The sequence below is a fragment of the Leiobunum rupestre genome, chromosome 5 (genome assembly GCF_980474605.1).
Source record: "Leiobunum rupestre chromosome 5, qqLeiRupe1.1.hap1, whole genome shotgun sequence".
NCBI lineage: Eukaryota > Metazoa > Arthropoda > Arachnida > Opiliones > Sclerosomatidae > Leiobunum > Leiobunum rupestre.
In genome coordinates, this window is record NC_143388.1 from 7034511 (window position 1) to 7053954 (window position 19444).

Here is a 19444-nt window from a genome sequence, read left to right on the forward strand (position 1 = left end):
CCCATTTTTATCGATTTTACTGAAATTTTATTGATTCTACCCATTTTTATCGATTTTACTGAAATTTTATTGATTCTACCCATTTTTATCGATTTTACTGAAATTTTATTGATTCTACCCATTTTTATCGATTTTACTGAAATTTTATTGATTCTACCCATTTTTATCGATTTTACTGAAATTTTATTGATTCTACCCATTTTTATCGATTTTACTGAAATTTTATTGATTCTACCCATTTTTATCGATTTTACTGAAATTTTATTGATTCTACCCATTTTTATCGATTTTACTGAAATTTTATTGATTCTACCCATTTTTATCGATTTTACTGAAATTTTATTGATTCTACCCATTTTTATCGATTTTACTGAAATTTTATTGATTCTACCCATTTTTATCGATTTTACTGAAATTTTATTGATTCTACCCATTTTTATCGATTTTACTGAAATTTTATTGATTCTACCCATTTTTATCGATTTTACTGAAATTTTATTGATTCTACCCATTTTTATCGATTTTACTGAAATTTTATTGATTCTACCCATTTTTATCGATTTTACTGAAATTTTATTGATTCTACCCATTTTTATCGATTTTACTGAAATTTTATTGATTCTACCCATTTTTATCGATTTTACTGAAATTTTATTGATTCTACCCATTTTTATCGATTTTACTGAAATTTTATTGATTCTACCCATTTTTATCGATTTTACTGAAATTTTATTGATTCTACCCATTTTTATCGATTTTACTGAAATTTTATTGATTCTACCCATTTTTATCGATTTTACTGAAATTTTATTGATTCTACCCATTTTTATCGATTTTACTGAAATTTTATTGATTCTACCCATTTTTATCGATTTTACTGAAATTTTATTGATTCTACCCATTTTTATCGATTTTACTGAAATTTTATTGATTCTACCCATTTTTATCGATTTTACTGAAATTTTATTGATTCTACCCATTTTTATCGATTTTACTGAAATTTTATTGATTCTACCCATTTTTATCGATTTTACTGAAATTTTATTGATTCTACCCATTTTTATCGATTTTACTGAAATTTTATTGATTCTACCCATTTTTATCGATTTTACTGAAATTTTATTGATTCTACCCATTTTTATCGATTTTACTGAAATTTTATTGATTCTACCCATTTTTATCGATTTTACTGAAATTTTATTGATTCTACCCATTTTTATCGATTTTACTGAAATTTTATTGATTCTACCCATTTTTATCGATTTTACTGAAATTTTATTGATTCTACCCATTTTTATCGATTTTACTGAAATTTTATTGATTCTACCCATTTTTATCGATTTTACTGAAATTTTATTGATTCTACCCATTTTTATCGATTTTACTGAAATTTTATTGATTCTACCCATTTTTATCGATTTTACTGAAATTTTATTGATTCTACCCATTTTTATCGATTTTACTGAAATTTTATTGATTCTACCCATTTTTATCGATTTTACTGAAATTTTATTGATTCTACCCATTTTTATCGATTTTACTGAAATTTTATTGATTCTACCCATTTTTATCGATTTTACTGAAATTTTATTGATTCTACCCATTTTTATCGATTTTACTGAAATTTTATTGATTCTACCCATTTTTATCGATTTTACTGAAATTTTATTGATTCTACCCATTTTTATCGATTTTACTGAAATTTTATTGATTCTACCCATTTTTTTCGATTTTACTGAAATTTTATTGATTCTACCCATTTTTATCGATTTTACTGAAATTTTATTGATTCTACCCATTTTTATCGATTTTACTGAAATTTTATTGATTCTACCCATTTTTATCGATTTTACTGAAATTTTATTGATTCTACCCATTTTTATCGATTTTACTGAAATTTTATTGATTCTACCCATTTTTATCGATTTTACTGAAATTTTATTGATTCTACCCATTTTTATCGATTTTACTGAAATTTTATTGATTCTACCCATTTTTATCGATTTTACTGAAATTTTATTGATTCTACCCATTTTTATCGATTTTACTGAAATTTTATTGATTCTACCCATTTTTATCGATTTTACTGAAATTTTATTGATTCTACCCATTTTTATCGATTTTACTGAAATTTTATTGATTCTACCCATTTTTATCGATTTTACTGAAATTTTATTGATTCTACCCATTTTTATCGATTTTACTGAAATTTTATTGATTCTACCCATTTTTATCGATTTTACTGAAATTTTATTGATTCTACCCATTTTTATCGATTTTACTGAAATTTTATTGATTCTACCCATTTTTATCGATTTTACTGAAATTTTATTGATTCTACCCATTTTTATCGATTTTACTGAAATTTTATTGATTCTACCCATTTTTATCGATTTTACTGAAATTTTATTGATTCTACCCATTTTTATCGATTTTACTGAAATTTTATTGATTCTACCCATTTTTTTCGATTTTACTGAAATTTTATTGATTCTACCCATTTTTATCGATTTTACTGAAATTTTATTGATTCTACCCATTTTTATCGATTTTACTGAAATTTTATTGATTCTACCCATTTTTATCGATTTTACTGAAATTTTATTGATTCTACCCATTTTTATCGATTTTACTGAAATTTTATTGATTCTACCCATTTTTTTCGATTTTACTGAAATTTTATTGATTCTACCCATTTTTATCGATTTTACTGAAATTTTATTGATTCTACCCATTTTTATCGATTTTACTGAAATTTTATTGATTCTACCCATTTTTATCGATTTTACTGAAATTTTATTGATTCTACCCATTTTTATCGATTTTACTGAAATTTTATTGATTCTACCCATTTTTATCGATTTTACTGAAATTTTATTGATTCTACCCATTTTTATCGATTTTACTGAAATTTTATTGATTCTACCCATTTTTATCGATTTTACTGAAATTTTATTGATTCTACCCATTTTTATCGATTTTACTGAAATTTTATTGATTCTACCCATTTTTATCGATTTTACTGAAATTTTATTGATTCTACCCATTTTTATCGATTTTACTGAAATTTTATTGATTCTACCCATTTTTATCGATTTTACTGAAATTTTATTGATTCTACCCATTTTTATCGATTTTACTGAAATTTTATTGATTCTACCCATTTTTATCGATTTTACTGAAATTTTATTGATTCTACCCATTTTTATCGATTTTACTGAAATTTTATTGATTCTACCCATTTTTATCGATTTTACTGAAATTTTATTGATTCTACCCATTTTTATCGATTTTACTGAAATTTTATTGATTCTACCCATTTTTATCGATTTTACTGAAATTTTATTGATTCTACCCATTTTTATCGATTTTACTGAAATTTTATTGATTCTACCCATTTTTATCGATTTTACTGAAATTTTATTGATTCTACCCATTTTTATCGATTTTACTGAAATTTTATTGATTCTACCCATTTTTATCGATTTTACTGAAATTTTATTGATTCTACCCATTTTTATCGATTTTACTGAAATTTTATTGATTCTACCCATTTTTATCGATTTTACTGAAATTTTATTGATTCTACCCATTTTTATCGATTTTACTGAAATTTTATTGATTCTACCCATTTTTATCGATTTTACTGAAATTTTATTGATTCTACCCATTTTTATCGATTTTACTGAAATTTTATTGATTCTACCCATTTTTATCGATTTTACTGAAATTTTATTGATTCTACCCATTTTTATCGATTTTACTGAAATTTTATTGATTCTACCCATTTTTATCGATTTTACTGAAATTTTATTGATTCTACCCATTTTTATCGATTTTACTGAAATTTTATTGATTCTACCCATTTTTATCGATTTTACTGAAATTTTATTGATTCTACCCATTTTTATCGATTTTACTGAAATTTTATTGATTCTACCCATTTTTATCGATTTTACTGAAATTTTATTGATTCTACCCATTTTTTTCGATTTTACTGAAATTTTATTGATTCTACCCATTTTTATCGATTTTACTGAAATTTTATTGATTCTACCCATTTTTATCGATTTTACTGAAATTTTATTGATTCTACCCATTTTTATCGATTTTACTGAAATTTTATTGATTCTACCCATTTTTATCGATTTTACTGAAATTTTATTGATTCTACCCATTTTTATCGATTTTACTGAAATTTTATTGATTCTACCCATTTTTATCGATTTTACTGAAATTTTATTGATTCTACCCATTTTTATCGATTTTACTGAAATTTTATTGATTCTACCCATTTTTATCGATTTTACTGAAATTTTATTGATTCTACCCATTTTTATCGATTTTACTGAAATTTTATTGATTCTACCCATTTTTATCGATTTTACTGAAATTTTATTGATTCTACCCATTTTTATCGATTTTACTGAAATTTTATTGATTCTACCCATTTTTATCGATTTTACTGAAATTTTATTGATTCTACCCATTTTTATCGATTTTACTGAAATTTTATTGATTCTACCCATTTTTATCGATTTTACTGAAATTTTATTGATTCTACCCATTTTTATCGATTTTACTGAAATTTTATTGATTCTACCCATTTTTATCGATTTTACTGAAATTTTATTGATTCTACCCATTTTTATCGATTTTACTGAAATTTTATTGATTCTACCCATTTTTATCGATTTTACTGAAATTTTATTGATTCTACCCATTTTTATCGATTTTACTGAAATTTTATTGATTCTACCCATTTTTATCGATTTTACTGAAATTTTATTGATTCTACCCATTTTTTTCGATTTTACTGAAATTTTATTGATTCTACCCATTTTTATCGATTTTACTGAAATTTTATTGATTCTACCCATTTTTATCGATTTTACTGAAATTTTATTGATTCTACCCATTTTTTTCGATTTTACTGAAATTTTATTGATTCTACCCATTTTTATCGATTTTACTGAAATTTTATTGATTCTACCCATTTTTATCGATTTTACTGAAATTTTATTGATTCTACCCATTTTTATCGATTTTACTGAAATTTTATTGATTCTACCCATTTTTATCGATTTTACTGAAATTTTATTGATTCTACCCATTTTTATCGATTTTACTGAAATTTTATTGATTCTACCCATTTTTATCGATTTTACTGAAATTTTATTGATTCTACCCATTTTTATCGATTTTACTGAAATTTTATTGATTCTACCCATTTTTATCGATTTTACTGAAATTTTATTGATTCTACCCATTTTTATCGATTTTACTGAAATTTTATTGATTCTACCCATTTTTATCGATTTTACTGAAATTTTATTGATTCTACCCATTTTTATCGATTTTACTGAAATTTTATTGATTCTACCCATTTTTATCGATTTTACTGAAATTTTATTGATTCTACCCATTTTTATCGATTTTACTGAAATTTTATTGATTCTACCCATTTTTATCGATTTTACTGAAATTTTATTGATTCTACCCATTTTTATCGATTTTACTGAAATTTTATTGATTCTACCCATTTTTATCGATTTTACTGAAATTTTATTGATTCTACCCATTTTTATCGATTTTACTGAAATTTTATTGATTCTACCCATTTTTATCGATTTTACTGAAATTTTATTGATTCTACCCATTTTTATCGATTTTACTGAAATTTTATTGATTCTACCCATTTTTATCGATTTTACTGAAATTTTATTGATTCTACCCATTTTTATCGATTTTACTGAAATTTTATTGATTCTACCCATTTTTATCGATTTTACTGAAATTTTATTGATTCTACCCATTTTTATCGATTTTACTGAAATTTTATTGATTCTACCCATTTTTATCGATTTTACTGAAATTTTATTGATTCTACCCATTTTTATCGATTTTACCCAATTTTGTCAATTTTAACAAATTGTTTTGCCAAAATTTTATTTTTTTAATTTTTTTAAAATGTCAATCCGTGATTTTCCCATGTTATTTTACGTAGACAAAGTTTAAACTTGAGTTGTGAAAACATTTTTGGTTGCCATAGCAAAACGAATGGCCATTGAACCTTTTCCCTTTTAGAGCATTCAAAGTACACGAAGGTCTACTTAGACCCAAGTTTGAAACAAATCTGGGAGAAACACCTCGGGATGTCTCCTTGTTAGTTGCACACGCGATATAGCTATCGGGTCTTATTTCTTAACACAACACATTTTCTTTGGCGTGATTTGTAGAAAAGAATTGGAAAAACACGAAAAGGAATACCAAGAGGGCTACAACAAAGATTTCATGGACTTCTACCTTCAGGAGATCATGCAAAATCCTGACAAGTCTTTCACGAGTTAGTATCGAAACCTACCGTTCCAAAACCTTCCAGTATTGACATGATGATATAAATGTTACAAACCAAAACGCATTTTTCATCCCCCATTGTTGCGTCGCGTCGCGACCTTTTTTTCCAAAATAATTTCAAGAACACTATTACACAGATAGATGATTGGACCCTAATTTAGTTGGTTGGCTTCGTTCTTTTAAAGCAGCACCACTTGTGTCCAAAATTGGAAAGATTTCACAAAAACATTTGTAAATTTAAATGAACGGCGTTATTTAAAATGAGTGTAATATACACGAACGATGTTAAGCCCCCGACCCCCCTTAAGTTTATTTTTATTAAGAGCCACTAGCCCAAGCGGGGGGGGGAGGGAATTGGGGGGGGATTTAAAATTAGGTAGGGAAAATAGGAAATAACATTTATTAACTTTAAAACAAGCAAGTGTATTATAATATCACACCTAATCATTTGTAACGCTAGATCCCGCTCTCGTATAGGGTAGGAAAACATAGTTTCAAAAACGGCGTATTAATCATCATGGAAGAAGAAAGCTAAGGAATAGAATTGAGTACCGAAGTTCTACCCACGGTTTGATGCCCACTCCCACAAACGGGTGAATGGGGTGGGTTGAAAATATGGGGATCGCATCGAGGTAAAATTGACATGTGACAGCATACTAGCTTCATCGCACCATGATGCGGCCATCTAGATAACTAATATATTTTTGGCCGTTGCGGTTGCGCCCGTTATTTTCTTAACCACAACATCTCCACAATGACAAGATTTTAACTGTTTTTGCTGATGATTTTAAATCTAATTTAGCTATAAAGTTTATAAAATGGGAAGGTACTGTGTTTAATATCACTGTAATTTTGAAAATATATTTTTTCCTATGGAAAGAGGGCGCCAACACGGACTACGCCAAACAGTTTCTATGCTACGTCACAAATATTTTACCACGATAACCCCTTTTTCACACCTCTAATTCTCCCACCAGGGGGCCTATTCTGTAAATATTCGAAATCCAATTTTCGATCGAAAACTATATTTCGAACACATCTCGACGAATGGTATTCGGTAAAGATTTCGAATAAGCATAAATCAATGCAAATTGTCGAAGTCGATCTCGACATGGTATAGGGTATCGAGATCGAATTCCCATTCGATTTCTTACAGAATCGCCCCCCTGGGGGTGGCGGAGTTCTCGCATGGGGTGCGAATCGCGCGCCTCAATTCTATTCCTTAGCTTTCTTCTTCCATGAAATCATGTTCCAGAAATTTCCGTAAAATATTTAATAAATATTTTTTAATTAAATTGAGAGCCCCGGTGGCCCGCAACCCCCGTTCGAATGATTTATTTTAAGAGCCCACTGATTTTTATTAAGAGCCATTGGCCCCAAGACTCCCGCTAATTCCAAGTCTGCTGAAAACCAAGTATGAATTCTGCTTTTCACCGAACATGTATCAGCAGAAGAGCATATCTTTTATTATTTCAAGCGTCTTTGGAAACTTAGCTCGTCATCAAACGTTTTTACGCACACGCTTTGTGTTTGGGTGGAAATGTTAGCGATTCTCTCAGTAGGAGTGCTGGTGTGCGATGCAACTTGAAGAAAAGGGTATTTGTCTGTGATTCTGGTTCATTAGTTTATTTGTTCAAGATTACGATATTGTATTCACGACCGAAACGAGTCTAGGTGAAGGTGGCTATTACCTAGCGCCTGCTACAGATAAAATAAAAATTCATAAGAACGTTTTTTCTTAAATAAATTTATCAAAATGTATGCAAACGATGCAAAAATTATATTAAAATGTAAGTATTAAGTCAAATTTACCAGAAGCCGATAATAAGAAAAGCCTCTAAGTTCTAACTCCCTATAAATCTTTTTCCTGCGGCCATTTTTATGGATTTTCACTGCCAAGTTTTTTGGTCCATATTTTTGTGATTGGCCTTGGAAGTGAAAAAACTAAGTGATAAAATCGCGAGCGAGGTAATTTTAGGGAAAATAATTCGTTGGTGTCTAAGGTCTGGGACCGACACCACCTTGTGAATCTTCATTTTCTTCAAAAACAAAAAAAGGGAAAATATTTCAATCCGTAACCGTTCACGCTTAGCCGGGAGTAGTGGCTCACTCCTGTAATCCGCCACGGGTGTCCCCACCCCTCCCCCCGTTGGCGTGGCCGTTACACATATCTCGCCTTGATTAATCAGATGGTGTCTTCGCCGGGCTCGCGGTCTTCTCAGACTCAAATTCAGCCCTTTCTTCTTTGAATAAAAAAAACCGTTCACGCTTGTTTTTTTTACAATAATCAAGTTAAGTAAACTGTTTAGTTTATATCTTTAAATTTCTAATGAGGAAATTACCGTTTATTGCTACAAATTGTAAAGTTAAATAAAAATAATAATCAACTGAATGAGAGTTTTGGTAAGTATATAAAGTAACTCAACTTAAATCTTTCCAAGGCTTAATATATGCTGTATCTTTTTTAAGGTACATCATGTCGTGATGACTGGTTCAAATTGTATTGTTAGGGACTGCAAAAATAGTCATAGGTTACTTTCAGATTGGAAAAATCTAGTCTGTGAAATTCATAATGTATTGAAGAAAGAATGCTTTTGTAAACCACCCTTCGCATTATATTCTTTACCAATAAAATGCCATTGCCAAAGTTTAAAATAGTTTAACACCTTTTTCGTAGGACAAACTGTAATTCTGAATATACTAAATTGAAATGCATTTTTTAAAAAAAGTGACTGTTCATTAAAAAAACATGATCTAATTCGGTTAAAGGAATTTGCTTTCTAGCATATTTTTCTTCATAAATTTCTGTCTCTTCAGTCACCTCATTTTGTTTTTCCTAATTTTAAAATATTTTAATACTATGCTAATTTTTTTTTCATATTATATAACTTACATTTTGAATTTCATAATTTGCAAGCTCTATACATATATTTGTATCTTCTAATGCACCAGCTGTGTATTGTACTTGATCAGTTTCAATTTCCATAAATTGGATCTGTTGTTGGTTTTCTTTTTAAGTCTGAATTGTTTGCCTATGTTTTTCGCAACCAAGGAAAGAGGTAGATTGTTCATTTAAGTCAATGTGACTAGGTTTTCTAAAATTATTTGTTAAATTAAAATTTAAATAGCTTATTTTAATTTTATTTAGTCAATTTGTTAAATACAATTCCTCTTTTTATGTGTTGCTCTGGTAAAAGCAAAGTTGGAACCGCGGTTGTATATAGTAATCTTAATTTAACGATAATCCGATTCCAAAAAATGGTCACCACAAATCACGTCATTTGGATCAGGAGTCCAGTTAAAATTACCGATAGCTTCAAGCCATTCTTTTAACAAATCCGACCGATTAATAGGAAATCTTCAAAACAGAACATTTAATAACTGAAACATCTATGATCTTATCAATTTTTCAGTTTCTTACTTATGCCAAGAAACTTTTTTATTTCTCCCAGTATTTACAAAACTTTTGACAGAACATTTTCTACCCATTGCAAAAGTTATTTTACTTTTAAAACCAAAAATATTTAAGGTCTACCAAATTTTAAAAGTGTACATATCTTAGAACTATCAAAACAAGTATTGCGTTCAAAATTTCCGCCAAGATCAATAAAGCAGACGACAGTTATCTTTCCTACGGCTAAAAACAGATGGCGCCAACACGATTCGATAGAGTTGAAACTTAAGCCTAATTATCTTACTCAAATAAAACGTGTCCCGCGAATCCCAGATTTGTTTGGTTCTTTATTTATTCTACCTCATTGCTTATTTCTATGTAATTATCCATGTTTAGAGCTTGGATTTAGTTGGGAATCTCAGACAAAATATAGGTTTTTTGTTTTCAAAATTCACAAGGTGGTGTCGGCCCCAGGCCTTAGACACCAACCATACAACATAAATTATTTCAAGCAACTGTCGGCTCTATCATTGCCACCTGTATTATGAAAAGGCCCCTGTTATTAGAGATGGCCATGAATCTATCCGAATCTTCGAAAAAAATGACTTTCGTGGAGAGCGTGGAGCCATCTATTAATGGGAACGGAAGCTAAAATTGAAAATAGCGAAACAATAACGTCGACAGAGAGCCATTATGGAGTATTATATTTAGACCACTTTTACTCTGCTTAGTGAACTTTAACCTAAATTATATATCCCATATAAAATATATTGTAAAGAATTACTATAATTGAAGTTATTGACAAATTTACAAACGAGCCAATCCACGCGAAGCATACTTTTATGTCCCGCCTTTTGAGTCAAAATGTAGCTTCAGCATCTTGTTTTGATTTCGACGCTAGCGACATCTGTTGAAAAAAGAACTACTTCACCTAGAGCCGACACTTGCTTTCAAATGTACCTCGTGTTAACGGATGGACGGACGAAAATTACAAAGGGATATTCTATCGTGGAACGACATTATGGTCGATAAGTTAGCAGGGCTACCAGGTTTAAAACAAAATGGCGGACTACAGTGAATTATCGAAAAAAAGATTTATAAGTGCTGCTGAGTGCGGCGCTCTAAGCGGTCGCCTTAGTCGCCATGCCCTAGCGCCGACCTTACTTCCCCTACGTCATATCATCGTCTGCTTCTTCCTTTATGATAGGATACTAGCGGAAAGATGGAGAAACACTGAACTCAGCGGTAGTCACCATACTTTCCGTATTAATAGTACCGACACATTTATGCGAAATACTAATTAAAGGGAATATAACCTCTGTATTTCTGTCGCCCTCCGAGGGTTCCAATATTGTCCGCTGCCTCCCATGGCTTTTCACACTTGCGGCGCTGATAATCGCTGATTGTGAAGGGAATACCGGTAACTGATGGGGTCTTCCATAAAGAACGCGTTGGAGGTTCTATTCCCTTGAAACTACATTCATCACGGCAAACGACGATGTCCGTCATGTTAAGAGTAGGTGTTTCTTTTAAAGTCTGACCAGGGGTGGATTGGGCTGGTGGGCTGGTGAGCGTTATCTCACGGGGCCTCGACCAAAATTACCCTTTAGTTCGACTTGGGACCGCTTGAAAAGTTATTTTTGGGGTGCCGCAAGCCTACAGTACCCACTTCACGAAAAAGGCGCCTGTCTGCCATTGAGTCTGACTCTTGCGCTACAAACGTTAATAATGCTCAGTGTTTCTCTCAGAAACGTTTCCTCGGGGGAAGGTACAGTCCCGGACAAAAGTTCCGGGCCGTTTAGTTTTTGTTACCATTTTTGTGTAGTTCAAGCTAGAAATTTCAGTGATAGCTTTTTGGAAAAAACAACATCGTGAGCATACAAATCTTTAAATATATTTGCGGTAACGAATATTGCGCCAAAATGAAACCGGAAGTGGTCACACCCCTCGAAGTCCACTTCTCATAACTCCCCAGGAACGCTTCTACAAGGGTTGCATTATACGCGCCTTGTTGCACCGAATCCAAATATCTTTACAGATTTAAAATCGCTGAAGTATTTCAAAAGATATTAAACAAACAATTCAGCTTTTGAACTAAAATTTTAACCCTAATGTTATTTATCGAGTGAACATTGTAGCAACATTAGGAAATAGAGTTATTAAAGACGGTGAGTTGAACCGACGGATCTCTATGTGAGCAACCTAAATCTAATCTAAACGAATCCCGCTCTCTCCTCGTTCGCTCTCTCTTCAGTGAGCGAGCTTTCTCTAAACGTAGAGAGGCCGCGATAACGAGTAGGCGCTTACGGCGCGACGAACGAGTCTGTCGCGAACCAAGGTTCGTAAAAGAAAAGGCACTATACATGGGTTGAACACCTCAGTTATCATGGTATAATAGTTCCTTCCGAGACATTTTTAAAGGATACGAAATTTATAGAATTAGAGTTTTCAAAATACCATAAAGGAAAAACTTCTAAAGATATTGCTCTAAGCAAAGACAGGGGAGTTACAAATATTTTAACAAATGTAATTTCTGACCAACTTTTAAATTACCCGCGAGACATTATTTATACTTACGTCAAAATGAGAACTATTATAAGAATGAATTATTTAAATTCCAAATTTACTACCGACGCTCAAAACAGAAGGCAAGCGAAAAAAATAACAAAATACATCCAAAACAAAAATCAAAAAGTTCCTCAAATTTAATATTTTACATTATATATACTAAATGTTTTTAAAATTTAGCTTTAGCTTTTGTTTTTTGTTAAAATCTGACATTAAAATCGAAAGTTTTGCCACATTTTGGTATTTGTTTACTATTTTAATATTTAAAAATATAAATAAAATTTCTTAATTCACAATCGCATTTATGGAAATAAAAATACTTCATAAATAATAAAGTTATGTTATTTGATTATTAATAAATATTTATACTATTATTATTAAACCTATCTTGATGAAAACGGCAAAAATAATTGTGCCATTTGCCATTTAGTGCTTTACCTATAAGAACCTCGGGCAGGGCTAAGATTAGTATAAAAGCAAAAAACCGCTTATATTGAAGGACAGACTCTAATAAGAACAGACGTAGCCACCCCGAAAATAGCTCTTTTGAAATCTGACCAGTGACGTCACTGGTCAGAGAGAAATATACCTCTCTCTATTCCTTTCGACTTTCTCTCAAAAAACGAGTTCCAGAGATGCGCCCCCCTTGGTCGCGAACGAAGAGGGCTTTTGCTCGCTGCAATCGCTCTCGGCGCAGAGAACGAACTTGTCCGAAAACCTCACCGTCGCGTTCGCATCAAGTTCGCATGCAGCTGATTTTTTATTGAACGATGGGGTCTCCTCTTTCGCTTCCATCTTTCCAATGAAATTCAGATTTTAAAACAAAGCGTTTGTTTAATCAAATTAACCATATTCAAAATATTTTTATCACCAAGCCTATTACTATTCTACGATTCTTAATGAAAATAATTTAATCTAACAAAGTTCACAATATTTTAACTTTATTCATATATTATTGTTAAAATAGTGCAGTATAATCACACTATGTTTCTTACTTAATGATCCGTATTTTTGAATTTTTACTTGCGGTGAAACAATCAATTAAATATATAATTTAAGTTTTATTTATAAATGTTGAAGCTAAATGTGTATTTAATGTTAGGCAACAAATAAGTACCTTCATCATATTTCCAATAATCTTAGTCAACAATTTATTTAAATATAGGGTGTTGAAAAATTATCCTAACCTATTTTTTTAAAACTGCCTGCCCAATTGAGTTAGGTTAAGCCTTTTTAACCACAACTTAATTGAACAATAGGTTTCCAAATTAAATAAAAGAACTGGCAAGAAGTTCCGATATTGGAGGTAGAAGTTGCAGTACCGTTCTCCTCTCAGGGGGTTGACATAACAGCACCCCAAAAGCAATTTCTCTCTACAAATCCCAGTAGATGGCGCTTTAATCGACAAACCTAATTTTTATTCGTGCACCTTTTCAAGTTCGATTTCGAAACTATATGAAATGTTCTTCTAGGAAATTTTAAAGGTTAATACTATCGTAAAAAGAAAAAAAATTAATTCCGAAAACCCCAAGTAGATGGCCCATTAACCGTCAAATCTCGAAATTGTTTTCGTGCACCGTGTCAAGGTCGAGGTCAAATAAAACGCTTTATTTTGAAAACTGAATTTCATTGGAAAGATGGAAGCGAAAGAGAAGGCCCCCTCGTTCAATAAAAAATCAGCTCAATGCGAACGCGACGGTGAGGTTTTCGGGCGCGTTCTCTCTGCGCCGAGAGCGGCTACCCGTCATCGCGTTATCTCCCCGTTTAGATTCACTTAAGAGAGGGCGAACGAGGAGAGAGCGGGATTTGTGTAGCATAGATTTAGCTCGCTCGCTGATAAATCCTTTTTAGTTGATTTTGTGTTATTTTAAGAAATCGATGTGTAATACGCTCAGCAAACAAACAACAAAAATATTGTTTCTTAGCTTGCTTTTTTATTGAGCAAACGTACACGAACTTTTTTTGGCTTACTTTTTGAACGTGATTATTTACTTCTAAGCAATCGCATCTTTTGCCCATGTTTGCACCTGCCTACCGGGTCAGTCCGCCCCTGAGTAGGGTACAGTGTATCTAAACGCCGAAAAATCGGTCAAATGAAAAAAAACCGCTATCATTTAAGTAAAGTTTGCATATTTGGAATAACAAGTTGGCAAGCCAAAATATACCTCTCCTCGGAAGAATGGTCCCTAGTGGAATTAATTTCTCGACACGACCCCCAAAGATATCTCCGCAATAGTTGATTTTATAAAATGTCTTTACACTCGTCCAACTTGTTGAAATGTTGCCCTGGAATAGTTCAGCCAATGGCTAAGAATGAGTTCATAAGCTCTTTAGTGGGAGAGAAAACGGATCCACAGCTGAAGCGGGGAGGCAACATTTCAACAAGATGGCCAAGGTTATTTTATAAAAAGAACTATTCAGAGTTATTTACGAAAAACGTATTCTCGGTTCAAACCCTGCCCGGTATAAAATTTTAATTTTAATTTAAATAATTGAGACGAAACAATCGAGTTTAATTTATTCAGAATATTATAAATTAAGTAGTTACATCAGCGAGTTAGACTTACTAAAACAATGCACAATTGAATTTAACCCTTTTTACAGTACATGTTTATCAGTTGAATATAATACTAAGCAAATTTTAATGAAAGAAATATCTACAGATGGTATTTGTATTTTTCTCGCTTACGAAATACTTGCCGCATCTTTAACGCTCATTTTATTTCAACACAGTATATACTGTATATGGGTAGAATAAATAGAGATACAAACAAATCTGGGATTCGCGGGACACGTTTTATTTGAGTAGGAGAATTAGGCTTAAGTTTCAACTCTATCGAATCGTGTTGGCGCTATCTGTTTTTAGCCGTAGGAAAGATAACTGTCGTCTGCTTTATTGATCTTGGCGGAAATTTTGAACGCAATACTTGTTTTGATAGTTCTAAGATATGTACACTTTTAAAATTTGGTAGACCTTAAATATTTTTGGTTTTAAAAGTAAAATAACTTTTGCAATGGGTAGAAAATGTTCTGTCAAAAGTTTTGTAAATACTGGGAGAAATAAAAAAGTTTCTTGGCATAAGTAAAGGTCTATTCACACGAGCCAACTTTTTGATCCAACTAGATGAGTCAACTTTGAGTTGAGTAAACTAGTTGGTTCGTGTGAATAAAAGTTCGATGAGTTGATCCACCAAAAAAGTACGCGAGAAAAAAATGGATCACCGATTCATTTTTGCTGACTCACCATTTTGATTTGAAAAGTTGGCTCGTGTGAAAAGGTCTTAAGAAACTGAAAAATTGATAAGATCATAGATGTTTCTGTTATTAAATGTTCTGTTTTGAGGATTTCCTATTAATCGGTCGGATTTGTTAAAAGAATGGCTTGAAGCTATCGGTAATTTTAACTGGACTCCTGATCCAAATGACGTGATTTGTGGTGACCATTTTTTGGAATCGGATTATCGTTACATTAAGATTACTATATACAACCGCGGTTCCAACTTTGCTTTTACCAGAGCAACACATAAAAAGAGGAATTGTATTTAACAAATTGACTAAATAAAATTAAAATAAGCTATTTAAATTTTAATTTAACAAATAATTTTAGAAAACCTACAGTCACATTGACTTAAATGAACAATCTACCTCTTTCCTTGGTTGCGAAAAACATAGGCAAACAATTCAGACCTAAAAAGAAAACCAACAACAGATCGAATTTATGGAAATTGAAACTGATCAAGTACAATACACAGCTGGTGCATTAGAAGATACAAATATATGTATAGCGCTTGCAAATTATGAAATTCAAAATGTAAGTTATATAATAAGAAAAAAAATTAGCATAGTATTAAAATATTTTAAAATTAGGAAAACAAAATGAGGTGACTGAAGAGACAAGAAATTTATGAAGAAAAATATGCTAGAAAGCAAATTCCTTTAACCGAATTAGATCATGTTTTTTTTAATTAACAGTCACTTTTTTTAAGAATGCATTTCAATTTAGAATTATTTTCAGAATTACAGTTGGTCCTACGAAAAAGGTGTTAAACTATTTTAAACTTTGGCAATGGCATTTTTTTTGGTAAAGAATACAATGCGAAGGGTGATTTACAAAAGCATTCTTTCTTCAATACATTATGAATTTCACAGACTAGATTTTTCCAATCTGAAAGTAACCTATGGCTATTTTTGCAGTCCCTAACAATACAATTTGAACCAGTCATCACGACATGATGTACCTTAAAAAAGATACAGCATATATTAAGCCTTGGAAAGATTTAAGTTGAGTTACTTTATATACTTACCAAAACTCTCATTCAGTTGATTATTATTTTTATTTAACTTTACAATTTGTAGCAATAAACGGTAATTTCCTCATTAGAAATTTAAAGATATAAACTAAACAGTTTACTTAACTTGATTATCGTAAAAAAAACCAGCGTGAACTGTTACGGATTGAAATTTGAAATATTTTCCCTTTTTTTGTTTTTGAAGAAAATGAAGATTCACAAGGTGGTGTCGGACACCAACGAAATATTTTCCCTAAAAGTACCTCGCTCGCGATTTTATCACGTAGTTTTTTCACTTCCAAAAATATGGACCAAAAAACTTGGCAGTGAAAATCCATAAAAGATTGTAGCTCTCATGAGGTATAAAAATGCCCGCAAAAAAAAGATTTATACTTTAAGTCAATAACTCTCGAATACGTATGAGAAGATAAACAGTATAGTACGTTTAGATAATTATAGCTGAACTAGATAAAAGTATCTTTCCACTAACAATCAACAGATACGCTAGATACTTAAACCTTAGGTACAAATATCTTTTACCTAGTATCTTTTATCTTTTACCTAGATACCAAATCGCTGAACACTGCCAAGATGTAATGATTGGTTTTAGCGCACTTAATAATATCCTATTGGTAGAAATAATCCAATAAAAAGTCATCAATGGCGATGTCATCCATGGGTTTATCTATTTGAATGAAAATAGACCTTCGGATTATCTACCAATTCAGATAAAAGAAAGCTTAATCGGAACATTTAATTTTATACGTTTCACCTTTGACCCCTCTTACCTGTAAGGCGTTCAAACCATATAAATAAACCGTCGCGTATGATCAGAATTCAATTATCAAGTTTATCTAATTAGGAGGTCTATCTGAAAAAAAATAAAAAAAGCAATATTTATTGGATAATTTACCCAACGAACAAAAGTAGTCATATTCTTCCAGATAAAAACAACATAACCTTTATCTCATTCGTTTTCGTAATATACTTTGTTTTGGTAAATGAACATTGCATCGGTTAATCTAATTTTTTTATCCGATTATCCGTTACGCGGTAGGCTACATAGTTTGGTAGAATTCAACGTGCCAGGCACCTCTAAACTGCGAAGTGACGTATATGGAGACATAATAAAGTGTCGCTTGGACCGTCTGAAGACGGAAATAGAAAATACAAAGTGGCCAAATGCCTTTACTGCGCGGAGCATAAGCAAAAGCGTAATTATATATTTCTTATGAGAAAAGTATACATCGCTCTATACTCTGACCATAGACTAATAATTAAAGTGCTTCGTACACGCGAGCAGTTTCAGTGATACAGGGTGTCCACCAAAAAACGATCCAGGGGCCCAGGGCGAATAACTCAAAATCGGTTTTAGCTAGGATTTTGAATATTTCAGGTCACATATCACGCGTAGGGGGCATTGGACGATGAAAATTCCAATGATCTTGAACCATGTCTTCAAGGTCATTCACAATCTATCTCGAGAACCATTGGGTTTAGAGATTTTGTTACAATTATAAAAGTGTGTCCGTGAGTTCGTATGTTTAATCGATGAGACGTTGGCAAGTTTAACTTTAAATTATTTAATGACAATACATAATTACATTTTAGGTAAGATTGAACCGCGTGCTTACGCTATGTTAGGAGACGCGCCGAGGACTGTCGGTATCCCCGCTTGGTACTGTTGATCCTCTTTCTGGAATGATCTTGTTCAACTAGCGGCATCTATTATTAATTTGTCTAATCGACATGGCGCTAATTATAAATATACAATAGTTCAAATATAACATTACCTCCTTAAAAAAAAAACGAGTATTACAAATTTAATCGATGAGGAGGTTTAATAACGCGGGTAGTACGGCGTATTGATGGTGATGACCTGCGAACTGGTGTAGAGATTGGGTGGGACACAGACTCCAGAATAATAGGATTGAGATTCGGAGAAATGTTCTCTTTTCGCCGAGTTGATGATGTCATTGTAGAATGAGGACGTACGCTGAGATGATTAGGTGCAGAACTCGAGGAAGGTCGATGTCGATGAGAATGTGGACTTCCAACCGGGTGCACTGGTGAATGTGGCGTAGTAATTGAAGTCTCGAACATCGGAGTGATGTGTTGTCTTCGTGCGGGAGTCTTTGAAATGTGATCCGGAACTTTGAAATATGACGCGGTGTGTTTTGTTTTCACTTGGTTTACATGACGAGTTATTACGCCATTCTCTGTCTGTATAGACAGTAACATGGTGCCCACCAATTTAATTACTTGTCCTGAGTACCATCGCTGACCTTGACCAAAATTGCGCGCGTATACTAAAGAACCAGGTTGATAAGAGTGTTGAAATCGTCGTTCGGTTGTGGAAGTATCTCGTCAATACGGTTGACGTAGACGCAAGTTGCATTCGTTTGGGATTGCACAAATCCAGGTTTGTTAATATTTGTTTACCCAACATCATTTGAGCTGGAGATTGACCGTTTGAAGTCGGTGTTCGTCTATAATTCATTAGAATTCGAGCTAAACGGAGATGCAGAGGATCCGTCTGGAATTTGCACAATCCGAAACCGATAATTTCAATTTCCTTGGTTGTTCCTCCGGTCACTTTCCGCAAAGTAGATTTGATAGTACGAACGGATCGTTCGGCCTGTCCGTTCGATTGAGGATGGTATGGTGGCGATGTGATGTGTATAATGCCGTTGTTTGTGCAAAACGATTTAAACAGGTCACTTGTGAACGCTGTGCCGTTGTCAGTGACGAGTGTGGGAATAACACCATACCTAGCGATACGTTGACGTAAGGAATTTATTACTACATCAACTTCTAGCCACTTGCTGTAGGCATC

General features: G+C 32.0%; 1 protein-coding gene across 1 annotated transcript in view; it reads left to right on the forward strand.

Moving 5' to 3' along the window:
- The window catches only part of LOC149943420 (cytochrome P450 2J6-like), a 42120-nt gene that overhangs the window by 7194 nt on the left and 15482 nt on the right, over window positions 1-19444 (forward strand). The window contains exon 3 of the mRNA XM_090175154.1: window positions 6240-6346. Coding sequence (XP_090031280.1) covers window positions 6240-6346 — 107 coding nt within the window. The remainder of the gene's footprint in view (window positions 1-6239; window positions 6347-19444) is intronic.